General features: G+C 43.3%; 1 protein-coding gene across 1 annotated transcript; it reads left to right on the top strand.

The window, feature by feature from the left end:
• Positions 1-31: 31 nt before the first annotated feature.
• Positions 32-22,747, top strand: col9a1b (collagen, type IX, alpha 1b). The gene is made up of 32 exons (XM_010867150.3): positions 32-188; positions 695-757; positions 1,039-1,074; positions 1,202-1,264; positions 3,829-3,882; positions 5,240-5,275; positions 5,496-5,519; positions 5,749-5,802; positions 6,490-6,543; positions 7,355-7,390; positions 7,485-7,541; positions 7,717-7,770; positions 13,266-13,319; positions 13,453-13,506; positions 13,611-13,664; positions 13,806-13,859; positions 14,546-14,599; positions 14,758-14,811; positions 15,036-15,089; positions 15,337-15,381; positions 15,598-15,651; positions 15,760-15,813; positions 16,096-16,149; positions 17,424-17,495; positions 18,021-18,056; positions 18,230-18,274; positions 18,390-18,422; positions 19,311-19,457; positions 20,120-20,174; positions 20,930-21,118; positions 21,253-21,330; positions 21,741-22,747. The coding sequence occupies exons 1-32, from the start codon at positions 126-128 to the stop codon at positions 21,935-21,937; spliced, it is 2,031 nt and encodes a 676-aa protein (XP_010865452.1). The 5' UTR covers positions 32-125; the 3' UTR covers positions 21,938-22,747.
• Positions 22,748-23,364: the final 617 nt, after the last annotated feature.

The raw sequence follows: 23,364 nt of genomic DNA, 5'->3' as shown, positions 1-23,364 counted from the left end.
TTGGTAGAAACTGATTCAGTTGGGTGACTTTTCGTCAGGGGGTCCGTCAACCCAACTCATCCAAGAAAAAGGAATACTTTTTACCCTATCTTGCCTTTGGGGACAGGGGAGACCAGAGGGAAACTATGGCTCGCGGGCCATTTCTTTGGGTGCTTTTGCTACAGCTTGTCCTCATTTGCTCCGCACAAGTAAGTCCTAATCACACCTGTTTTTCTCTTCTTTCAGACTGACGAAGCGGTACTTCAGGTGTGCTCATCTGCATGACGTTATTCTCATGAATGTATTGATATGGAACAAACTAACACGTGTCAATATTGCAGCTAGTAGGCCCTATCGTCCTGCTACTGAAGCTGGTCAATCGATAAGAAATAACAAAACAAAAAGGACAGTAATGCAGTTGTTGTAAATACCTGACTGTGACAGAGCAAATATTTATTTTCATAATGCACTATTACATGAACTCGAGCTGCGTTGGCAACTTATGCCTACTTTGCCATGCCTGTTATACACCTGCTCTTACTGGAATCCATTATTACTGGCTATGCCGAAAACAAGTCTGCCATGTATGCATTAGAGGCTTTCCCTTTCTAGTTAGACACACCGTGCATCCCGTCTACGCGGTTGCATGTCCATTCGCCTGCAACATGTAGAACCATAATAACAGATCCTATTGTTCGCCTCTCTGTTTGTCCAGAGGAGCCTTGGACCCACTGGCCCTCCAGGACCTGCCGGTGTCCCGGGAATTGATGGCGTGGCTGTAAGTTCCCTCAGACGTTATCGTATTCTAAACGATAAACTCTCCGTTGCAACCCGCGCTTGCAACGGATTCTCGAGAGGTCCATGATCTCCTAACTGATGTTCGTCATACGTGGTGAATAAGTGATCAGTGTTGGGTCCCAAACCAGTTTTGCAAACACCGTGGCAGAATGTTTCCCTGGAAACTGGAAATTAAACTAAGACTTGCAGGCCAGATCTGTGTATATTCTGACATCCCCCGTTACGGCCGCGTTACTGATCAATCTCCTCTCTCTGTTCCAGGGTGAAAGAGGAGACGACGGAGAGGATGGCCCTGCTGTAATGATGAACTTGAATATTTTCAACTGTACAATAACTATAAACTAATTATTATGTTGATGCGGTGCGTGTTGTTTTCAATGACATGTGATTTCTGTTGGGTGGGTTCCCTCTGTTGTTTCGTCAGGGTCCGGACGGAGACGCTGGTAAACCAGGATCGTCTGGGTTGCCAGGTCTGCCTGGGGCTGATGTAAGTATCCTCATCAACGTCTGTGAACAGTCGGCACCCTTGTCGTCTCTGACCCCTTGATAGGAGCGGATGAGTAACGCTGGTAGTCATTCTCAGAACAACCAGCAGACGTCGGTGGCTTTTACTGTACTGCAGTACAGTAGCCAGCGGACGGTACGTTTCCGCAGCTGCATCTCTTGATTTTAAATGCAGGCTCTTGCTTTATGAAAAGGGCCAGGACGATATGAATATCCTGAAATTTATGAGGGTTATTGCAAGGGGTAAAAAACACAAAGCAGAGGATGTTGAGAACCAATAAGTCAATATGTTTTAGTCCAGAGTCACAGTTTATTTTCAAAGTTGTACCACACACAATTTCACATACTGCCAGAACACGCCCTAAAGTTAATCAACTATAGTTCTATCCAAATTGGAGCAACCAGAGTGCTTCAGAAAAGCACTCTGGTTGTCCTAATATCCAAAAACATACTCAAGTATGCATATTGATGATGTTTATGTTAGGATATTTAAGACACAATTGATTTTAAATAGTGATACCCTTTACCAATCTGCACAAAGTGACTTAGCCTAGACAGTAAAATATCAAGCTTATGAATATTTATTTCCAAACGGATAACATTGCAAAAGGTCACTGTGACATGATCTTTTTAAATTGCTGGGCAGTATTCTTTCTGACACTCCTGAGTGAATCCGTTCCCAGCAATGTTTGAACTGGTGTTTTCTCTCGTCTCCCGTTAAGAATCCTCAGACTGGTGTGGAATGACACCTGTCAGTGGGGCTTGTTTGAGTTGGACAAGAGGAATGTGGGTTATTAGGGCGAGCCATCATGTGTCTCAGAGAAAGAGCCATCATGTGTCTCAGAGATAGAGTTCAGTTTGTCCTGGTCTCCCGACCGTGTTGTGGCGAGGAAGCCTACTCCAAAGTAGATGCCAACTACACAAACTGAACATGATCCATCATAAATCAATGTAATCCAAGGTAGCATTTGTTTCAGCTAGTTTTGAAAAATAAATGTCAGCAAAGGTGGAGGGAAAAGGCTATGCTATTCAGAGCTTTGCCATTGTGGACGGCAGCATGCTAGATACCTATTTCACATTGTGGGAGGGACATCATTTAGCCCTGCCCACATGCACAGCCCTGTTTAGCGCTTCTACCACACTCCATTAGCCCTGTAGTCGACATAAAATGACCCGAAATACACAGCTACATTTATTATGAGGTAAAGAAGACCTGAAATGGTTTAAGGTGTTCCATAAATCATTTGTTGGGTTACCCCACATTAAAGGTTGTTTGAAGAACTTATAGGGTTTTCCTTGAGATATCAATCCTAAGAAACCCTAAAACCCTTTTTAAGGAGGGCGTTTGTGTAAAAAATGTGTTGGTAGATATTCTCTTGTGAATTCATACTACATCTCAAGGCCTTCTACATCTCAAAGCTTTCCAGAGCACAGCTGATTGTGATGTATTAGCTATTAGATAACAGGCACAGCGGATTGTAATGTATTAGTTATTAGAGGACAGTCACAGCGGGTTGTATTATATTAGTTATTTGATGATATATTAGTTATTTGTGGCTATATTGTGGTGTGTTGTTAGATGACAGTTTTGACTAAGTTGTATTACTTATTAGGTTACAGTTTTGGCTGTGTTTTCATGTATTAGTTATTAGATGGCAGTTAGGGCTCTGTTTTGATGTATTACTAATTACTGTAGATGACAGTTTTGGCTATGCTGTGGTGTGTTGTTAGATGACAGTGTTGGCTATGTTGTGGTGTGTTGTTAGATGACAGTGTTGGCTATGTTGTGATGTGTTGTTAGATGACAGTGTTGGCTATGTTGTGGTGTGTTGTTAGATGACAGTGTTGGCTATGTTGTGGTGTATAAGTTATTAGTTGACAGTTTTGGCTGTGTTGTCATGTATTAGTTATTAGATCAAAGTTAGGGCTACATTTTGATGTATTAGTTATTAGATGACAATTTTGGCTAAGTTGTTATATATTAGTTAAGCTTCTCTCCTCATGTCCTCTCTTTGTTCTCCTCATGTCCTCTCTTCGTTCTCCTCATTTCCTCTCTCCTCATGTCCTCTCTTCGTTCTCCTCATGTCCTCTCTTCGTTCTCCTCATGTCCTCTCTCATGTCCTCTCTCATGTCCTCTCTCATGTCCTCTCTTCATTCTCCTCATGTCCTCTCTCCTCATGTCCTCTCTCATGTCCTCTCTTTGTTCTCCTCATGTCCTCTCTTCGTTCTCATCATGTCCTCTCTTCGTTCTCATCATGTCCTCTCTTCGTTCTCCTCATGTCCTCTCTTTGTTCTCCTCATGTCCTCTCTCCTCATGTCCTCTCTCCTCATGTCCTCTCTCATGTCCTCTCTTCGTTCTCCTCATGTCCTCTCTTTGTTCTCCTCATGTCCTCTCTTTGTTCTCCTCATGTCCTCTCTTCGTTCTCCTCATGTCCTCTCTTCGTTCTCCTCATGTCCTCTCTCCTCATGTCCTCTCGTTCTCCTCATGTCCTCTCTCCTCATGTCCTCTCTCCTCATGTCCTCTCTCCTCATGTCCTCTCTCTGCAGGGGTTGACAGGCCCGGCTGGAGACGAAGGTCCTGACGGTCCCATTGGACAGAAAGTGAGTAACTAATTAATCACTAATGAGCCCTTTAATGTTTCTGCTTCAGAGAACCTCAGACCGCCTGGTCCCAGATCTGTTGTTGCTGTCCTGGCAATCATTCTGGAAATTGATGTGAGGAACCGCACCCAGACGTGTTTTACCAGGCTATCCTTTTGTCCAATGACCGTAGGAATATGCATGACATCACAAGAAGATCTGTTACCATCAGGTTCATTGTCAAAGGACCATATCGGCTGGCAAGACAGTGATTACTCACTCACTAACCCTCATCTGAGTGACTGAGCCAAGCTGCTGAACGTCCATTTGTCCACTGTTGGTTGCAGAGACAGCAGGAATTACAATTACAACGCTTAAAGCGATTCCTCGTGAGAAATGAGCTTTAATCCCTAAACTCCCTGTCAGAGTTCGGGGTAATCTCCGTGGGGAATGAGGCCAGAGTAAAACCCAGCGTCCGGGTCAGTTAATTAGGACACGCAAGGAAAAATGTTTTAAAAAACGCCTTGGAACAAAAACCCAAATGAAAACTTTCTTACTTAATGAGTCTCTCCTAGTTTTAATCATTTTTTTCTGTATTTTGGTTTCTAAAGAATATGAACTAGTCATTGTTGGTGGTTCATTTAATGGGTTAAATGCACTCTGTATGGGTCAGGCTTTTAGTCACAAGATTAAACGGTTATAATGTTAATTCAGACCGTCTGAGATCTCTAGTAATTTCTAAGAAGAAAGTTGGCTAGGACACACGAGGATAAAAAGTATGAAACTGTAGTGTGTGATTCTGATCAAATGAAAGCATGTCTTCATGATGTTTGCATAACTAAGTCCCTAGTTAGAATAATTACTTAGATCCATTGATTTGTCTAAGAAGGAACAAACTGGTGAAAATATTACAGCCTAGGAATCAAAAGGATACTGAATTATTTTGGTTTGTCTTTGACAATGATACCACTTACATTTCCAAATGTTTCTAAGGATTTGGCTAGAATATTATAGTTTGTGAATCAATGTAATATATGCAACTTCAAGGATGCTTTTATCCAAAGAAAATGTACATTTCACAGAAAGACACTGAATTAGTTTTTTTGTGGAAATGGAAATAAGCTTAATAACAAAGTGATTTGATGTATTCTGCATGCATGGCTGACGTTGCTGGCTGGATGGAGGACCAGTAGCTCATTCACTGCATTAGCAATTCTCTTACCAGTGGTCTTATGTTCAGTGTGCTTGAGGCCAGCAGTACAAGTGTTGGGTTTGAACAAGGCAGATACCCCAGATTGCTCACCAGTTAGTCAGTCTGGTTAACAGTGCGTACTAAACCTTCTATCAACCTGAAATGCTGTGTTTTCCTGTGCTAAAGGGTGAACCTGGGAAACCTGGACCTCGTGGATTAGCCGTAAGTTTCGTTATTCTCTTTCAACTATTACTATATCAACTATATTTAAACCATCTATTCGTTTTAGCAATAGTTACATACTGAAGACCTTGAGGGTCCATCCGTACTACATTGAAATGGAACACTGTAATGAAGCACTCAGTTTGTAAACAGTTTATAGTGCCTGTATGAACACCGTAGAGCCTTATGTCATTGGATCGTGTTTTATTTTTCTTCATAGGGTGTTGGAGAAGATGGACCCCCTGTAAGTCATTTACAATATCACTACCACATCTTCCACACATTATAATACTAAAGGGTGTTACAATGCATACACCCACAGTTAATACTTATTCTGGTGACCTTGCTGAAAACAGTAATCCTATGGTAGATCTTTGCCGGCATCCCACTGTCAAAGCACACTATAAGAACTGCTGAAGTAAACAGGTGTTTTCTAAATACCCGTTGATTTTATATGATGTCTCTCTGAACAGGGACCCCCTGGGCCAGGAGGACTTCCCGGTGAATTGGGCGAAGTTGGACCGGCTGTGAGTAGCCGTGACTGACCTCTGTGACCTAACGATCCGCCAGACGTTTAGCTTCTTAGTCGGGACACGGTCATTCTCCTGTGACAGTTCCTCTTCCTAACACTAAACTGAAGTGTCTGCCTCTCTGCCCTTTTCTTCTGCTTGAGGCACTTGTTTTTAAATATAAAGATGCCCAGAACAAAAAATTGGTATACCGGAACATTTAAATCCAGCTCATGCATCAAATGTTTGGAATTTAGATTCTTAGTGCTGAGTACTGTATGTATAAGTACACACTCAAAAATGTAGGTATGAAACAAGAACAGTTCTGTACTTATAGGTACACTTTTGAAAAATGTTCCCTCAAAGGTGCAATTTTGGTCTTTATGGGGACCGAAGAGCACCTTTTGACCAACAGAAATGGTACCAAGGGTAGGGGCTGCATTGGACCCTGCAGCATTGAGAACATGTGAAAGGTCATTTGCTGGTACAATTTGATAAGGTACAAAAATGGACTGGCACTAAAAGGTACACAGTTGTCTTTCAAAAAGGAACCTCCCCCCGTGACAAGCATCTGGTCCCTTTTAGGTACCCACCAGTACTTCTGAGTGTGTAGGACGTAGCCTCAATTAGCAAGTTCACTGTCATAGGTGAATGAAAGGGGCATAACTGATGGTTTAAGCTTCATAAATATGTCTGTTACCACAGGGCTCCATAGGAGTGAGAGGACCGACTGGACCTCGTGGCCCTGTAGGGCCCAGAGTAAGTACCTCAGCTCTTCCCCCCTTCCACTAACGCTGTATGTGATGGAACTAAGTACCTCAGCTCTTCACAGGTTCCACTAACGCTGTCTGAGATGAAACTAAGTACCTCAGCTCTTCACAGGTTCCACTAACGCTGTCTGAGATGAAACTAAGTACCTCAGCTCTTCACAGGTTCCACTAACGCTGTCTGAGATGAAACTATGTACCTCCGCTCTTCACAGGTTCCACTAACGCTGTCTGAGATGGAACTAACTACCTCAACCCTTCACAGGTTCCACTAACGCTGTCTGAGATGGAACTAACTACCTCAGCCCTTCACAGGTTCCACTAACGCTGTCTGAGATGAAACTAAGTACCTCAGCTCTTCACAGGTTCCACTAACGCTGTCTGAGATGGAACTAACTACCTCAGCCCTTCACAGGTTCCACTAACGCTGTCTGAGATGGAACTAAGTACCTCAGCCCTTCACGGGTTCCACTAACGCTGTCTGAGATGAAACTAAGTACCTCAGCTCTTCACAGGTTCCACTAACGCTGTCTGAGATGGAACTAAGTACCTCAGCCCTTCACAGGTTCCACTAACGCTGTCTGAGATGAAACTAAGTACCTCAGCTCTTCCCTCCTTCCACTAAAACTGTCTAAGAGGGAAATTGTTGTTAATGAAAAACTGTGTCTCCCGCTTTGGTGATGGATGGACCGGCCCTAGTAGACAGTGTGGCCGGATGCCAACTGTGTTAGGTCAAAACGGCACTCAGCTACTTTTCGTAATCAACCGATCAACGGTTGTCTAAAACATCTTTTTTTTTTCAGGGTGCAGCAGGAATGCAGGATCTGAGTGCAGAGTTGGTAAGACCTTGCTGATTCCAAGTCCTACAAAACTCAGCGTTTGGTGTGCATGCTTAGTGACCTCCTAATGTTGTTTTGTCATTCTACTGTTTAGTGCTCTAATTCCTGCCCACCTGGGACACCTGGTCATCCTGGCCTCCCCGGCATGAAAGTAAGTCTAGGGTGAGGGGTCAGGGGTCAGCGACTTTCCAGTCACTTGGTGTGACAGGTTGACCCCATAAGTGCAGTCATCCATTACTGTCCCGGCGGCGACTCTCACTGCTTCGGCCGATGCGGCGTTCCTGGCTAATCATTGGTTTTTCCATCCTGTTCTGTCTGTTCATCAGGGTCACAAAGGTGTCAAAGGGGAATCGGGAGAGCCAGGGAAACAAGGCCACAAGGTAAGGGGTTTAGAAATGTAAAATGAAATGCAATTGGAAAAAACCAACCAATATGTGTGAAATCATCTAAATCATACGAATCACAGGGCCAAGAAAACGTCATGCTTTTTTCAGTTACATGATTGTGTTTTTTTTTTTTTTGCCTCATTGCATTCAGAATGGTTGTGAGTGATGATGCCTGTGAGTGTCTTCCATGACTGTGACCTAAATCATAGCTTATTCCCTACGAAGTCCACTACTAATGACCAGAGACTTATTTGCCCTTGTCGAGAGAAGTGCAGTTTATAGTGGAAAAGCAGACCCTTTTTGGGACACGCGTTGATGATTGATGTAGAATGCCGTGCTAACGCATACTCATTCAGCTCTGTTAGCCACATGCTGTGTGTGGTACAGTTCTGCACACAGTTAAACATCAGAGGCTGTATCTTAATCTGCAGGGTTTCCTCTAAACAACAGGAGATTCAAACTTTGTGTGGTTTGATGAGGTTTGTAAAGTTTGTAATTTCCACTAGAAGCTTTCTGGCTTGATTTGGCCCAACAAAACATTTAGCAATTCCTACAACAGGGGTATTCAACTCTTACCCTATGAGATCCGGAGCCTGCTGGTTTTCTGCTCTGCCTCGTTAGTATTTTTCGCCCACCTGGTGTCCAGGTCTGGAACTGGGTTCGCGGGCCAGAGTTGCACACCGCTGCCCTGCAGTATTTCTTCATGAATGATTATTCACATGACAAATCAACATTTTTGTTACTCCTGGGTTATTTTCCTGCTGCTGCAGAATGGTTCATATTAAGACATGGCATCTGTAGGGGGGCTATTCCTCCATTTATTGCCTGTCAGTCAGCGCCTAGTCTCCACCCATTCATGCACTGGAAAGGGCTCCATCCATTCAGCATGTCTTGCACAAGATGCACCTGCATGGTTTTCGCTGGTCTCTTTCAGGTTCTTCTCTTGGGAATGCTGAGAGGACGCACACAAAATTAGCAGCATGATCAGTGCTGAACTTAATTGGATTGAAAAGCGTTTTTGTGTATGTCTGACTGCGCTATTAAGCTATGGGAACATTGATTTCCAGTCCATGAGTTTTATTGAGGCCGTTTATGGTGTTTTGGAACATTAGGCTAATGATTAGAAAGATTGAAAACATTTTAAGCATAATCGTAAATAAGAGAAGTATAAATAAGAGGAAAAACATACTAAAATGTAAACATCTTCACATAAGGTTCTGCTAACTTTAAAAATCCATCTTTCAGTCCTCTCTGAGAGATGTATTTATGTCTTCGTAATCAGTCATATACTGTCATTAATTTTAGTGGTTCCTTCATAATATATCATACACTCTGATTTCACTGACATCTTCATGGTTTGTGGTACACAGTTATTCATCTTGCTGATGCCTTAATTTCTCTGTCAGGACACTGGTTTTCGTCTTTCTGATGTCTTCATTTCTCTGTCGGGACACTGGTTTTCATCTTGTCGATGTCTTCATTTCTCTGTCCGGACACTGGTTTTCGTCTTACTGATGTTTTCATTTCTCTGTCAGGACACTGGTTTTCGTCTTTCTGATGTCTTCATTTCTCTGTCGGGACACTGGTTTTCATCTTATTGATGTCTTCATTTCTCTGTCAGGACACTGGTTTTCATCTTATTGATGTCTTCATTTCTCTGTCCGGACACTGGTTTTCATCTTATTGATGTCTTAATTTCTCTGTCTGGACACTGGTTTTCATCTTACTGATGTCTTCATTTCTCTGTCTGGACACTGGTTTTCATCTTACTGATGTCTTCATTTCTCTGTCTGGACACTGGTTTTCATCTTATTGATGTCTTCATTTCTCTGTCAGGACACTGGTTTTCATCTTACTGATGTCTTCACGTCTCTGTCTGGACACTGGTTTTCATCTTATTGATGTCTTCATTTCTCTGTCTGGACACTGGTTTTCATCTTACTGATGTCTTCATTTCTCTGTCAGGACACTGGTTTTCATCTTACTGATGTCTTCACGTCTCTGTCTGGACACTGGTTTTCATCTTATTGATGTCTTCATTTCTCTGTCTGGACACTGGTTTTCATCTTGTCGATGTCTAAATTTCTCTGTCAGGACATTGGTTTTCATCTTACTGATGTCTTCACGTCTCTGTCAGGACACTGGTTTTCATCTTACTGATGTCTTCACGTCTCTGTCAGGACACTGGTTTTCATCTTATTGATGTCTTCATTTCTCTGTCTGGACACTGGTTTTCATCTTGTCGATGTCTAAATTTCTCTGTCAGGACATTGGTTTTCATCTTACTGATGTCTTCACGTCTCTGTCAGGACACTGGTTTTCATCTTACTGATGTCTTCACGTCTCTGTCAGGACACTGGTTTTCATCTTACTGATGTCTTCACGTCTCTGTCAGGACATTGGTTTTCATCTTACTGATGTCTTCACGTCTCTGTCAGGACATTGGTTTTCATCTTACTGATGTCTTCACGTCTCTGTCAGGACATTGGTTTTCATCTTACTGATGTCTTCATTTCTCTGTCAGGACATTGGTTTTCATCTTATTGATGTCTTCACGTCTCTGTCAGGACACTGGTTTTCATCTTATTGATGTCTTCATTTCTCTGTCAGGACACTGGTTTTCATCTTATTGATGTCTTCATTTCTCTGTCAGGACACTGGTTTTCATCTTACTGATGTCTTCACGTCTCTGTCAGGACACTGGTTTTCATCTTACTGATGTCTTCATGTCTCTGTCAGGACACTGGTTTTCATCTTACTGATGTCTTCATTTCTCTGTCAGGACACTGGTTTTCATCTTACTGATGTCTTCATTTCTCTGTCAGGACACTGGTTTTCATCTTATTGATGTCTTCATTTCTCTGTCAGGACACTGGTTTTCATCTTATTGATGTCTTCATTTCTCTGTCTGGACACTGGTTTTCATCTTACTGATGTCTTCATTTCTCTGTCAGGACACTGGTTTTCATCTTATTGATGTCTTCATTTCTCTGTCAGGACATTGGTTTTCATCTTATTGATGTCTTCATTTCTCTGTCTGGACACTGGTTTTCATCTTACTGATGTCTTCATGTCTCTGTCAGGACACTGGTTTTCATCTTACTGATGTCTTCACGTCTCTGTCTGGACACTGGTTTTCATCTTATTGATGTCTTCATTTCTCTGTCAGGACACTGGTTTTCATCTTACTGATGTCTTCACGTCTCTGTCAGGACACTGGTTTTCATCTTACTGATGTCTTCACGTCTCTGTCAGGACACTGGTTTTCATCTTACTGATGTCTTCACGTCTCTGTCAGGACATTGGTTTTCATCTTACTGATGTCTTCACGTCTCTGTCAGGACATTGGTTTTCATCTTACTGATGTCTTCACGTCTCTGTCAGGACATTGGTTTTCATCTTACTGATGTCTTCATTTCTCTGTCAGGACACTGGTTTTCATCTTACTGATGTCTTCACGTCTCTGTCAGGACATTGGTTTTCATCTTATTGATGTCTTCATTTCTCTGTCAGGACACTGGTTTTCATCTTACTGATGTCTTCACGTCTCTGTCTGGACACTGGTTTTCATCTTATTGATGTCTTCATTTCTCTGTCAGGACACTGGTTTTCATCTTACTGATGTCTTCACGTCTCTGTCAGGACACTGGTTTTCATCTTACTGATGTCTTCACGTCTCTGTCTGGACACTGGTTTTCATCTTATTGATGTCTTCATTTCTCTGTCTGGACACTGGTTTTCATCTTGTCGATGTCTAAATTTCTCTGTCAGGACATTGGTTTTCATCTTACTGATGTCTTCACGTCTCTGTCAGGACACTGGTTTTCATCTTACTGATGTCTTCACGTCTCTGTCAGGACACTGGTTTTCATCTTATTGATGTCTTCATTTCTCTGTCTGGACACTGGTTTTCATCTTGTCGATGTCTAAATTTCTCTGTCAGGACATTGGTTTTCATCTTACTGATGTCTTCACGTCTCTGTCAGGACACTGGTTTTCATCTTACTGATGTCTTCACGTCTCTGTCAGGACACTGGTTTTCATCTTACTGATGTCTTCACGTCTCTGTCAGGACATTGGTTTTCATCTTACTGATGTCTTCACGTCTCTGTCAGGACATTGGTTTTCATCTTACTGATGTCTTCACGTCTCTGTCAGGACATTGGTTTTCATCTTACTGATGTCTTCATTTCTCTGTCAGGACATTGGTTTTCATCTTATTGATGTCTTCACGTCTCTGTCAGGACACTGGTTTTCATCTTATTGATGTCTTCATTTCTCTGTCAGGACACTGGTTTTCATCTTATTGATGTCTTCATTTCTCTGTCAGGACACTGGTTTTCATCTTACTGATGTCTTCACGTCTCTGTCAGGACACTGGTTTTCATCTTACTGATGTCTTCATGTCTCTGTCAGGACACTGGTTTTCATCTTACTGATGTCTTCATTTCTCTGTCAGGACACTGGTTTTCATCTTACTGATGTCTTCATTTCTCTGTCAGGACACTGGTTTTCATCTTATTGATGTCTTCATTTCTCTGTCAGGACACTGGTTTTCATCTTATTGATGTCTTCATTTCTCTGTCTGGACACTGGTTTTCATCTTACTGATGTCTTCATTTCTCTGTCAGGACACTGGTTTTCATCTTATTGATGTCTTCATTTCTCTGTCAGGACATTGGTTTTCATCTTATTGATGTCTTCATTTCTCTGTCTGGACACTGGTTTTCATCTTACTGATGTCTTCATGTCTCTGTCAGGACACTGGTTTTCATCTTACTGATGTCTTCACGTCTCTGTCTGGACACTGGTTTTCATCTTATTGATGTCTTCATTTCTCTGTCAGGACACTGGTTTTCATCTTACTGATGTCTTCACGTCTCTGTCAGGACACTGGTTTTCATCTTACTGATGTCTTCACGTCTCTGTCAGGACACTGGTTTTCATCTTACTGATGTCTTCACGTCTCTGTCAGGACATTGGTTTTCATCTTACTGATGTCTTCACGTCTCTGTCAGGACATTGGTTTTCATCTTACTGATGTCTTCATTTCTCTGTCAGGACACTGGTTTTCATCTTACTGATGTCTTCACGTCTCTGTCAGGACATTGGTTTTCATCTTATTGATGTCTTCATTTCTCTGTCAGGACACTGGTTTTCATCTTACTGATGTCTTCACGTCTCTGTCTGGACACTGGTTTTCATCTTATTGATGTCTTCATTTCTCTGTCAGGACACTGGTTTTCATCTTACTGATGTCTTCACGTCTCTGTCTGGACACTGGTTTTCATCTTATTGATGTCTTCATTTCTCTGTCAGGACATTGGTTTTCATCTTACTGATGTCTTCACGTCTCTGTCAGGACACTGGTTTTCATCTTACTGATGTCTTCACGTCTCTGTCAGGACACTGGTTTTCATCTTACTGATGTCCTCATGTCTGTGTCAGCCACAGGTTTTCATCTGATGTCTTGTTTCTTCTGTCTGCAGGGTGAGGAGGGTGATCAGGGGCCGACAGGAGACCGTGGTTCCCAGGGCCCGACGGTAGAACCCTCTCATTGACCTCCCTTCATTTAAATAGAACACATGAAACATTCTCAATGTTGTAATATAACATGGCAGATGGCCTGTGGTGATCGTTAGTGACAATTGGCCACTCTGCCGTCATGTGATTCAGGGTCCTCAGGGAATCAGAGGGTCCACTGGGATGATGGGGCCCAAAGGTGAACTGGTGAGGGCCCTTTTAAAGTTATTTCTACTTTAATCCTGGTTGGTGTTCCCGTCCTTTGTGTCAGGTTGAGTCTGTTGCTTGTAAACCTCGTTGTGTTGTCACAGGGACCACGAGGACACGATGGAGATCCAGGTTCCCAGGGAGCTGCGGGGGCCACTGTAAGTCCCCCGAAACCGAACTCCCCGTCCACAGAATCAGTCAATAAATGGACAATGAATGCCCTCACTAATTGGTGTAGTGTTCTTGATAAAAGACGTCCTCTCTGTGACTTGGAAAATGTGTATTCTCTGTGTTGTCAGGGTGACCAAGGCCAGAGAGGCATAATGGGTGAACAAGGTCCGAAGGGTGATGAGGTGTGTATCAGAATGAGAAAAGAAACTGAACATGGTGAAATATTTTTGCTTAGTGTCTGGCTAGAGGTGAGGTTTTAATACCCTACAGACATATTATGTAATGTGTCGATGCCAGCACCGTACCTCATGGTAAAGTAGCAAAAAGCCTTTTATTTCTACTAAATATACGGTTAAGTCCTTTTACAAATCAACCATGCCTTTTTCAGCAGGCAGCAGACAGGCAGGCTGCGCTAATGCTGTTTGATTTGATTGGCAGTGCTGGTTCAGTCGAATGCATTTATAAATCCCTTTACACATCAGCAGTTGTCACAGAGTGCTTTTACAAAACACCCAGCCAAAAACCCCAAGGAGCAAGCAACAACAGTGTTGAAGCACAGTGGCAAGGATAAACTCCTTAAGAGGGGCCAACATTTTGGAAGAAACCTAGAGAGGAACCAGGCTCGGAGGGGTGACAAGTGCTCCTCTGGCGGTGCCTAGTGATGGACATTAGTACTGCTTCAGACTTTCTCTGGAGAGGACTGTTCACCCCTCCGAGGCTTTTTTTGTGCCGGCATTTGAAAAGCAGTAGTGTACCTTTGCAGATCTACAACCGTTCCGTAACCCAAGTGTTCCTGAGGCGCCACAGTCCACGCGTGTGAAGAGAGCATGACACTGTTGCCTCCTAATCCTGTCCTCTTTTCATCCAGGGACCTCAAGGTGGAAGAGGAATCACAGGTCTACCTGGGCCTAAGGGAGAGGGCGTGAGTACCACTGTGTTATTACAACACTAACCGTCACGGCGCGTCATGTCCGTTGTGGATTCATGGATTCACAAAGCCCTTAAGGCTGTGGAGCCCTTTATGGGAGCACGTTAACACCTGTCATGGAGTGATTGCTGTGGTCCTGTTTTCATGTCTAGGGTTTGCCAGGTGTGGATGGTCGCGAGGGTATTCCTGGAATGCCGGGAGCCAAGGTCTGTTTATGCAATGACAAATGATTATAAATTTTGTGTGGACAGAAGTGAAATACATATTGTCATATTTCAGTCAGGCTGGTGAGACCAATAACAGAAACCTTATGTGTCCACTATGGCATGAGATTCCCGCTGGTAGAACTGGGAATCAGCAGGAGCTGTCAGGTTAAGATTATAACAGGAATGCCAAACTTTGATCAACCTACATAATTCTTTCTCCACAGGGTGCCATTGGCAAGGCTGGGTCTGCGGGAGAGGTGGGGCTTCAGGGGCTTCCTGTAAGTAGAACCTTTGACCTCACACCAACAGGCGTTCTGATTGGCTTTACTTCTGTACACCTCTGTCTCTAGCATTTTTTGAAGATTATTTTCATCTGACAACCATTCCTTTTGCTCTTTAGTTTTACAATGTGAGGTTTTCGTGTTTGAAATTAATAAAATAAATGTTGAGTTATTCAGTATTTTACATAATAATAATTGTTAGTGTGGATTATAAGTTTTTGTCAATATCTTGTCTCCTTTCTAGGGATTACCTGGTTCACCTGGGCCAAAAGGAACTGGTGGTGAGAAGGTACGCATCAAAATTCTTCTACAGACTGCAGGAATCTTGCTGCACCATGCACTCAAATTAGAAAGATAGGAACCCAGTGGAAAACTGTCAGTGAACAAAAACATCTATGCAGCTGGAAAAAGGTTCTCTTGACAACATTATGATAATATCCTGCTTTGTGTGTTTGTCAAGAACAGATTGAATATAAATAACTCTCTTTCTGGTTTTCTATTTCAGGGTAGCTCTGGAGATCCAGGTCTTATTGGAACAATGGGATCTGCTGGTAAAACAGTAAGTGGGACGGAAACGGAAAAGTCCAAATCAAAATGTGAAATGCTTTGAATGCATAAAACATTATTCATCCTGTAACCGACCGGTCACATTGTTGTGTCTCTGCAGGGAGAGAGAGGAGAGGCAGGGGAACTCGGGCCCACTGGACCCATTGGTGGACCAGTGAGTGACCTGTCATTCATTATAACTCCTAGCAGGCAACGCTGTTCCTATGATGCCATAACAACCAGATCACAACTGATATAATAACAACCAGATCACAACTGATATCATAACAACCAGATCACGACTGATACCATTACAACCAGATAACAAATGATACCATTACAGCTAGATTACAATTGATCCCATTACAACCAGATCACAACGGACATCATTGCAGAACGTTTTGCATGTTGGGTTCGATGTGAATGAATCAGTACTTCTTTTCTGACACCTTACTAGGGAGACAGTGGAGAAGCTGGACCAGTGGGTCCCCCTGGCAAACCAGGACCCAGGGTGAGTTGTTGATGTTGTTGTTTTTGTTATCTGTCTGATGGATTGTGTTGTATTGTGTTTTCATTCCAGGTGAACTGAAAGAAAACCATTTCAGAATGGTGTTTCAATCATGACTAATCAAAACAACCCTTGACTTGGGATAAAATAAGTGCAGGAACTGACAAATCGCACATCAAAGTGTATGTGTTAATAAGGCTTCCATTAAAGGCACCTATCCAGGATCCTTTGCCTAAAAAAGAAATCGTAACGCTGTTTGCCTAAAATCAGAACACTGTTCCGGACCAAGTCAAACACTGTCCCAACTAAAAAGTGATGAGACCAAAGACCATGAAATCACAAGTAATGGATTTCAACATGTTGTAATAATGGATGACAATTACAACATGTTGAAATGTTGTAATAATGGATGACAATATGTTATAAAAATGGATGACAATATGTCTTACCACACCCTCAACCTTTCCCCATTTTCGACTCTGTTATAACAAGGACACCAATGACACCATTTTGTGTTCTAATGCTACAACACACTGTTCCAACACACACACACACACACAGCGGTACTCATACTGATCACATGAACCATCACAGTACAGGTTAAAAGAGGAATGTAAAGTTTACAGTAAGTGTTGTACATAAATAATTTTAATTTAAATAAAATCATTATTTAACTTGCCACCACTAAACAGGGGACCATTCTATGAGGATGACTTAATACATAAAAAAAAAGAAAGGTCAGACAATTTCATGAATTAAATGTGGACCTGACTGTGGTTACACAGAAGTTCCCTAGAGAACAGACCTGACAAGGACCTCAGGATCTCACCCAGGGCCTATTTTCAAGGTACGGTGAGATTCAGGACCAAAGCCAGCTGGCTGAAAGAGCCGTGTGTTTCTCTCACATTCCTCCCTCTCAGGGACACACGGTCAGGGATCAAAGGTATTCACACTGAGGCTAGACACCAACACAAAAGCATACGAAAGCAACGCTGCGTTCAGGTTTTAGGGAATTCTAATACTTTCCTGTGCGCTTTCAATCATGATCATGAGCCAGCAGTCTCCGGGAACAGTTAATTAACCGTGTGTTTGTCATAGTGTGTGTGTGTGTGTGTTTCTCATCATGCGAGTCATTGTGTGTGTTATAATGATCGGAGAGCTGGTAGATATAGTTTCTGAGAGAAAGGACTCCATGCTATACATTGCTGTACTTTTTGAACCACATCCTGTAGAGTTGTGTTCTTTCGGACCTCACAGTTCCCTCTCTGCCACTGTAGGGATCTAAAGGGGATCTTGGTCTTCCTGGTCTTCCTGGACCCCCAGGTCTCCCAGGAGTAAAGGGAGAGAGGGTGAGTTGAGAGGACATTGAATTACTGGACATTGTACTGTTTTATAATAATTATTATTATTATTTTATCTAATTTTACTCCCCTCCCAACACCTCCCAACACCTCCCACACCGTGCTCTCCATTTCGGGCATAAGGCCTTGCCTCGTTACGGGAACCCCCGAAAAAAACGGCGAAAAGATGGACAAGTATCCACTAAAGCACATCTCCACAGGCCGTTCTGCTCCTCCTCCCGCTGCTCGTTTTCAGTTACATTTTCAACTGTCACAAAAAATCACCCGTTTTCATTTGCTGCCATGGTTTTCTGTGCAGTGACACTTCTTCATTTTGCCTTAGTTGCTCGCTAATATAGCGGCAAAGTGTTGCCGAATGCAGTGGAATACGACCCTTTGCCCCCCTCTTGAGTTGAAACATAAACAGACGGTTGCTGTTATTGTGGCATAGCTTGTCATGGCGGTGTAACTGGTAATGCTGTGACACTGTATGACCTGTCCTGTACATTAACCACCTTATCAATTTTAACTCAGGGAGAAGCTGGCGACATAGGACCTAAGGGAGATCAGGTAAGATACCAGCTTTTAAAGTGTCTGTTGTTGGCTCACAACGACTACATGATTCACCAGCTGGGTGTGGATATGACTCATAATCCATCTGATCATTTTTCATATCCTTGACAAATGATCACCCAAATTGTTTTGTGTTTGTTTGCCTTTAAATTGTTTTTTTGTTTGTGTAGGGAGAACAAGGTTCTGAGGGAAACTCTGGAGACAAGGGAGACGTTGTGAGTTGTCATTATTCAGTCGTGTTATCATTACATTGAAACCTTAACTCCTCACACTCACACGTTTTAACTCCACCTGTGCTAATGAACCATGTTATGGACATTTCAATTATAGGGTGATCCTGGAGAAGCTGGACCCAAAGGAGCAGTAAGTTCTGACCACTTTTCTATCATATTTTTTGCCGTACATTTTCCAAACTAGGGATACAAAGTACAGTTGAGACAGGTTACAGGGTTGGGGTGAATTCCATAAAAATGTCGGCCAGTTCAGGGGTACACGGCTATATTAATAACATTTTTCTTCAACACTTTTCAGGAACGTGTGGAATTGGAATAAGTGTTACTTTCTGAATTGACGGCAGTTGAAATGATGTTTACCCCTGGCCTGTGCTCTACACCCTTGGAATGTGTTAGCAGCCATATTTCAGTATTATAACTTCAGCACTGAACATTTCAACAGTAGACACAACTGACTCTGCTCAAATGAATACAATCCATATTCATTCCAACGCAAGAGTTGTGTTGAAACTAAGTCTTCTTTATTAAGGATGCATAAAAACGGTTACATTTTAATAAGGAGAAGCTGAAAGCTTTGTCCAGGTTATGTAACGGCCTGCCATTTTGGCGTCTTTATAGTCTTGTTTTTGAGCTGCTCCCACAACGGCCAATGAAATGATTGGCTCCAAACAAGCAAAACCGAGTGGTTTTATCAATTGCTTGAGTGCTTCTGTCCAATCGGAATTCCCTTTCACTAAAACACGTCTGGCACAAGGAGTCTCAAAACATAAAATGCGTGACACAAAATCAAAAAGAAATACTCGCAGCAAAACTTAAAAGCTGTCATCTCATGAAAAGTTATGATCACTGCACAGGCGGTTTAATTTCCCTAAAACGATGACGAATGCAGAAATAATGTTACTCCATTAGTTACGCCACCACTGACCTCAATGGATATGTCCATTCTATGGATTAGATTTCTATGCTCAGCCCGGCCCATGCAATGTATCTCTGAACCAGTGGTGTCTCTTTACTCCAGACTGGAAACCCGGGAGAGCTTGGAAACAGAGGACCGGAGGGCAGCAGGGGACAGCCTGGCATCGAAGGTCCGGCTGGCTCCCCCGGACCGCGGGGCATGCAAGGAAACAGGGGTGCAACCGGGATTAGGGGTTCCCAGGGGCCAGCGGTAGGTACCCACTGAGCTACCTCCACCCAGAACCAGCCAAAACCACCCACAACCAACACTGTGAACCTGCACTAGCTGCCTAAGTGACCTGTAGGCCTTTCACCTCTAATGGAGCCGAGGCTGGAGTCAAACGTTTCCCAGTCTAGACAGCATAAAATATGCCATTCCTTAGGAAAGACATTGGATAATATTCATGCAGCACTGATTGGCTGATGGAATAGCCATGACGTACATCCAGGTGAACAGTCGTTTATAATGGAATCACATTTGTAGCCTTATTAAGTGGTCCAGAAGTAAGAAACCACACTTACACAGAAATGACATTAGCAACATATTCACAATTTCAGTATTATTTTAACCTAACAGAAATCTGGTAATTAAGTGCCCTTGTCCTTTACAATGTAAGAACGCTTGCTTATTTCTTTAGAAGCACACGAAGGAGACAATTCAAAGATCTGTTCTGTTAGTCTGTATTCTCCTTTGGTGGCGCTGCGAAGTTAAAGCTTTCAAGACACTGACAATTATTTTGAAGACAATAGAGGGAACATGTCCCCCTTCACAAATATGCTGACTGCGCCAATTTTCAGAAGATAAATTAATACAAGGAGCTGAATCCAGTGTATTAAAGCTGTTCATCAAAAGTTTTCTTTTGTGTCCTCCAGGGTAAAGAACCAAGCGATCAACACATCCGACAAGTCTGCATGCGAGTTATGCAAGGTAAAACCAAGGCAAACAAGTCATTTTTGCGCCTCATTATTTCCGTGTTCTTTAAATCGGCGTAGCCCACGCTACCTTTAAGCGTGGAAACACTCGGTAACCCCACTGTTATACTACAGCCGGTCTGTGTTGGCGGCTTCCTGACACGTCTGACGAGAGGGGTAGGATGAAAGATCTCTAAACCCCCAGAAATGCTTTCAAGTTGCAGCCTCTGTTCTGTCTCGTTCTCTAACCCATGTTTTGTAACCCCCCCCCCCTCCCCGCCAACCCACCCACTCACCCCACCCCTCACCCCTCCTCCCCCCTCTTAAGCTCATGACTCTTTTATACCCAACGTGCTGAAAAATTAATTTCACCTCCAGTAGACCTGCACTTATTGCTAAGAGCGAAGAAAAAAAAAAAAGCAAAGTCTGTTATAAGAGAGAAAGAATATCGTACAAAACTCAGTCAAGTGGCATCTATAGGAATTTTCATTAGGGAAGGATGAAGTAACACTGCAAAAAAAAGCCTTGTGGAGTTTTGTATTGAACCCTTGACCCCATATATACACACATCAATATATATACAATTGTCTGAAATAAGTGGCGTATTTGCAGCGGGAGGGTACGGATGAAAAGGGAGGAATGAGAGAGGGGCTTCAGAAACCCGTTTTCCTTCGTGGGAGGAATGAGAGAGGGGCTTCATAAACCCGTTTTCCCTCGTGGGAGGAATGAGAGAGGGGCTTCATAAACCCGTTTTCCTTCGTGGTCCCACAGAGCAGCTGGCCCAGTTGGCCGCCAGTTTAAGGAGGCCAGAGTCCGGAGCCGCGGGACTTCCTGGCAAGCCTGGTCGTCCCGGTCCACCTGGCCCTCCAGGGGACAGTGGCTTCCCTGGGCAGGCCGGAGCAAGGGGACTTCCTGGCCTCAAAGGACCTCCTGGGCTACTGGGACTCAAAGGACCCAAAGGTGGGGAGAGGATGTGTTGTCAAGTTGTCTCAAAAATCTGCTTGTGCACACAAAGCACTGTTGTTATCCCCCTTTTTTGATCAACGTGTGTGTGTGTCTGTGTGTGTGTGTGTGTGTTGGGGGGGGGGGGTCAGGTGAAATGGGCGATAGAGGAGACAGAGGTCCCACAGTGCGTGGGCCTAAGGGTCAGCCGGGACCACCTGGTCTGCCAGGTGAGTGACATTGCCCTGGACCAATGAGAATCATTCAAATGAATTGCTTCTTTAGACGCTGCATAACACCTTGCAAATAGTCACAATATTCGTTTGTAGTTTGTAAGTCTTACATTTGTATATTTGCATTGCATTTATAGATGTTCTGTTCTTCACCTGAGAGGTTTTAAATGTTCAAGTTTTTGTTATTATTTGTTCTCCAAGCTCCTAGAGGATCCCTTATTTTCTGAGATAATATATGTTGTTCTCATGTTCTCATAGTAGATGTTCTAGGCTTGTTCTTTGAGGTGAACCATAGGTTGTGGATGTTCTAGCCTCGTTCCTTGAGGTTGTGGGTGTTCAAGCCTCGTTCCATGAGATAGTGGGTGTTCTCAGAAGTGTCTGATAAGCTCAATTTTCTCCACCCTCAGGGGAGCCAGGGAAGCCTGGTTATGGCCAGGAGGGGCGTGACGGGGAGAGGGGACCTCCAGGCGTTCCTGGCCAGCCTGGGGTACCTGGGCCTCCTGGCAATGCGGGCCCGAATGGCTACTGTGACCCCTCATCCTGCAACCTGAGACCGGGGGCCGTGGACACCAGCATCAAGGGCCCAGAGGGAACAAGAAACTAGAACCACCAGTGGAGGCTGGCAACGCTTCAAACCCCAGGACGAGATGTACTGGCAGGAATGGAATGAACGGGACACCATCAAACAGCTTTGATTCTGTTTCGTTCATCTCATTACAGCCACTGCTGTGAGCCGTCCTCCCTTTCGCCAGCCTCCAACTCCACACCGTCCAGGGAGGGGTAGGGACAGACACTAAGATGGACAGCCCTCACCGATCCAGGGGGCACACAACATTCTCACCGCCTGTTCTATCTGCTGAAGGTTGTCTCTGTGAGGCCTCGGACCACACCGTGTGATCCAATCTGCAGCCGGTGAGAATGTTCTGTGCTGGTAGCCACATCTCTTTTCGGGAACACGAAGGAGACTTCCACCTCGAGGAATGCAGAACAAAAGTATTTTGTTGGTTTCATTTTTTACCTGACAGCTTTTTTAGCTGTGTGTTCAGAAATGGGTGCTCTGTTTTCGAAGATTGGATTGTTTTGAAAGACCCGACGTTTCTTGTTTGTATTTCCGCTGTCCATGTGAATGTGGGACCGCAAAGGAACCCCCAGACAAACCACACGTCCTTATGAACCATATGGCTATCTCTCTTTCCTTTCATTGAGGCACCTGTGTAACCTACCATGCTGACCTCTTCAATAGCCGCCCCATCCACTTCCCCATCAAATAGTGTGAACCCCCCTCAAATTCAAAGCATAAAACAACGCCAGGATTTCCTTAAGCTTCAAGGTGCCTTTTTTAAATGTCAAACATACTACATTGTGTACTATGTTGGTCTATTGTATGCCGAAGATAAACCTGCTGAAAAACCTTTATCAGTGTTATCAGTCTGTACAGGAAGTGACTGCAGCTGTTCGGCCCTCAGAGATAGGATGCTAACTAACAACCAAGCTTAACTGACAGACGAACTGACCCGCCATGTATGCTGTAAATCTCTGTAAATTGTTTTGAATTGTGGTTAATTATATTTCCTACAAAAAAAATGATGATTGAACGTGAGGTTTGCCATTGTTGTACAGTGTGCAGGGAATTCTGGGGGAAGATTGTGAACGTCAGCGGAGTGTTTCCATCAAAATATTCAGTTCACTATTATGGAACTGGAATGAACCAACGGTGTGAATCACTCATGTGAATCATTTTCCATGTGTCATATCGTTACAGGGTTTGGTGAGATGGAGCAGTAAGTTAGTTGTTTCTATTTATTATATGTCGATGATGATACTCTTTCAGGGTGACATCACAGTTTGTTGAAATATCCAAGATATTAAATGAGATTCTGTAGAGACATTTCAAGAGACATTCTGGAATGTTTTATTTCCCTATGAATTTCTTCATGCCCAAATAAAGCAATGTAGCGACTGGTTAAAAGGAGTATTTTAAATGATTTTAATCATACAGCTTAAGGATACAGCAATTGTACTCAGATGTAC

Source organism: Esox lucius, chromosome 5 (assembly GCF_011004845.1).
Source record: "Esox lucius isolate fEsoLuc1 chromosome 5, fEsoLuc1.pri, whole genome shotgun sequence".
NCBI classification, from domain to species: domain Eukaryota; kingdom Metazoa; phylum Chordata; class Actinopteri; order Esociformes; family Esocidae; genus Esox; species Esox lucius.
This window is presented reverse-complemented; position numbering and strand designations above follow the sequence as displayed.

Bases quoted from the DNA above. Each gene is read 5' to 3' on its own strand.
- col9a1b (XM_010867150.3), top strand. From the start codon at position 126: ATGGCTCGCGGGCCATTTCTTTGGGTGCTTTTGCTACAGCTTGTCCTC. The intron at 13,665-13,805 runs GTAAGTCCCCCG...CTGTGTTGTCAG, and splicing joins AGGGAGCTGCGGGGGCCACT to GGTGACCAAGGCCAGAGAGG. The intron at 21,331-21,740 runs GTGAGTGACATT...CTCCACCCTCAG, and splicing joins GGGACCACCTGGTCTGCCAG to GGGAGCCAGGGAAGCCTGGT.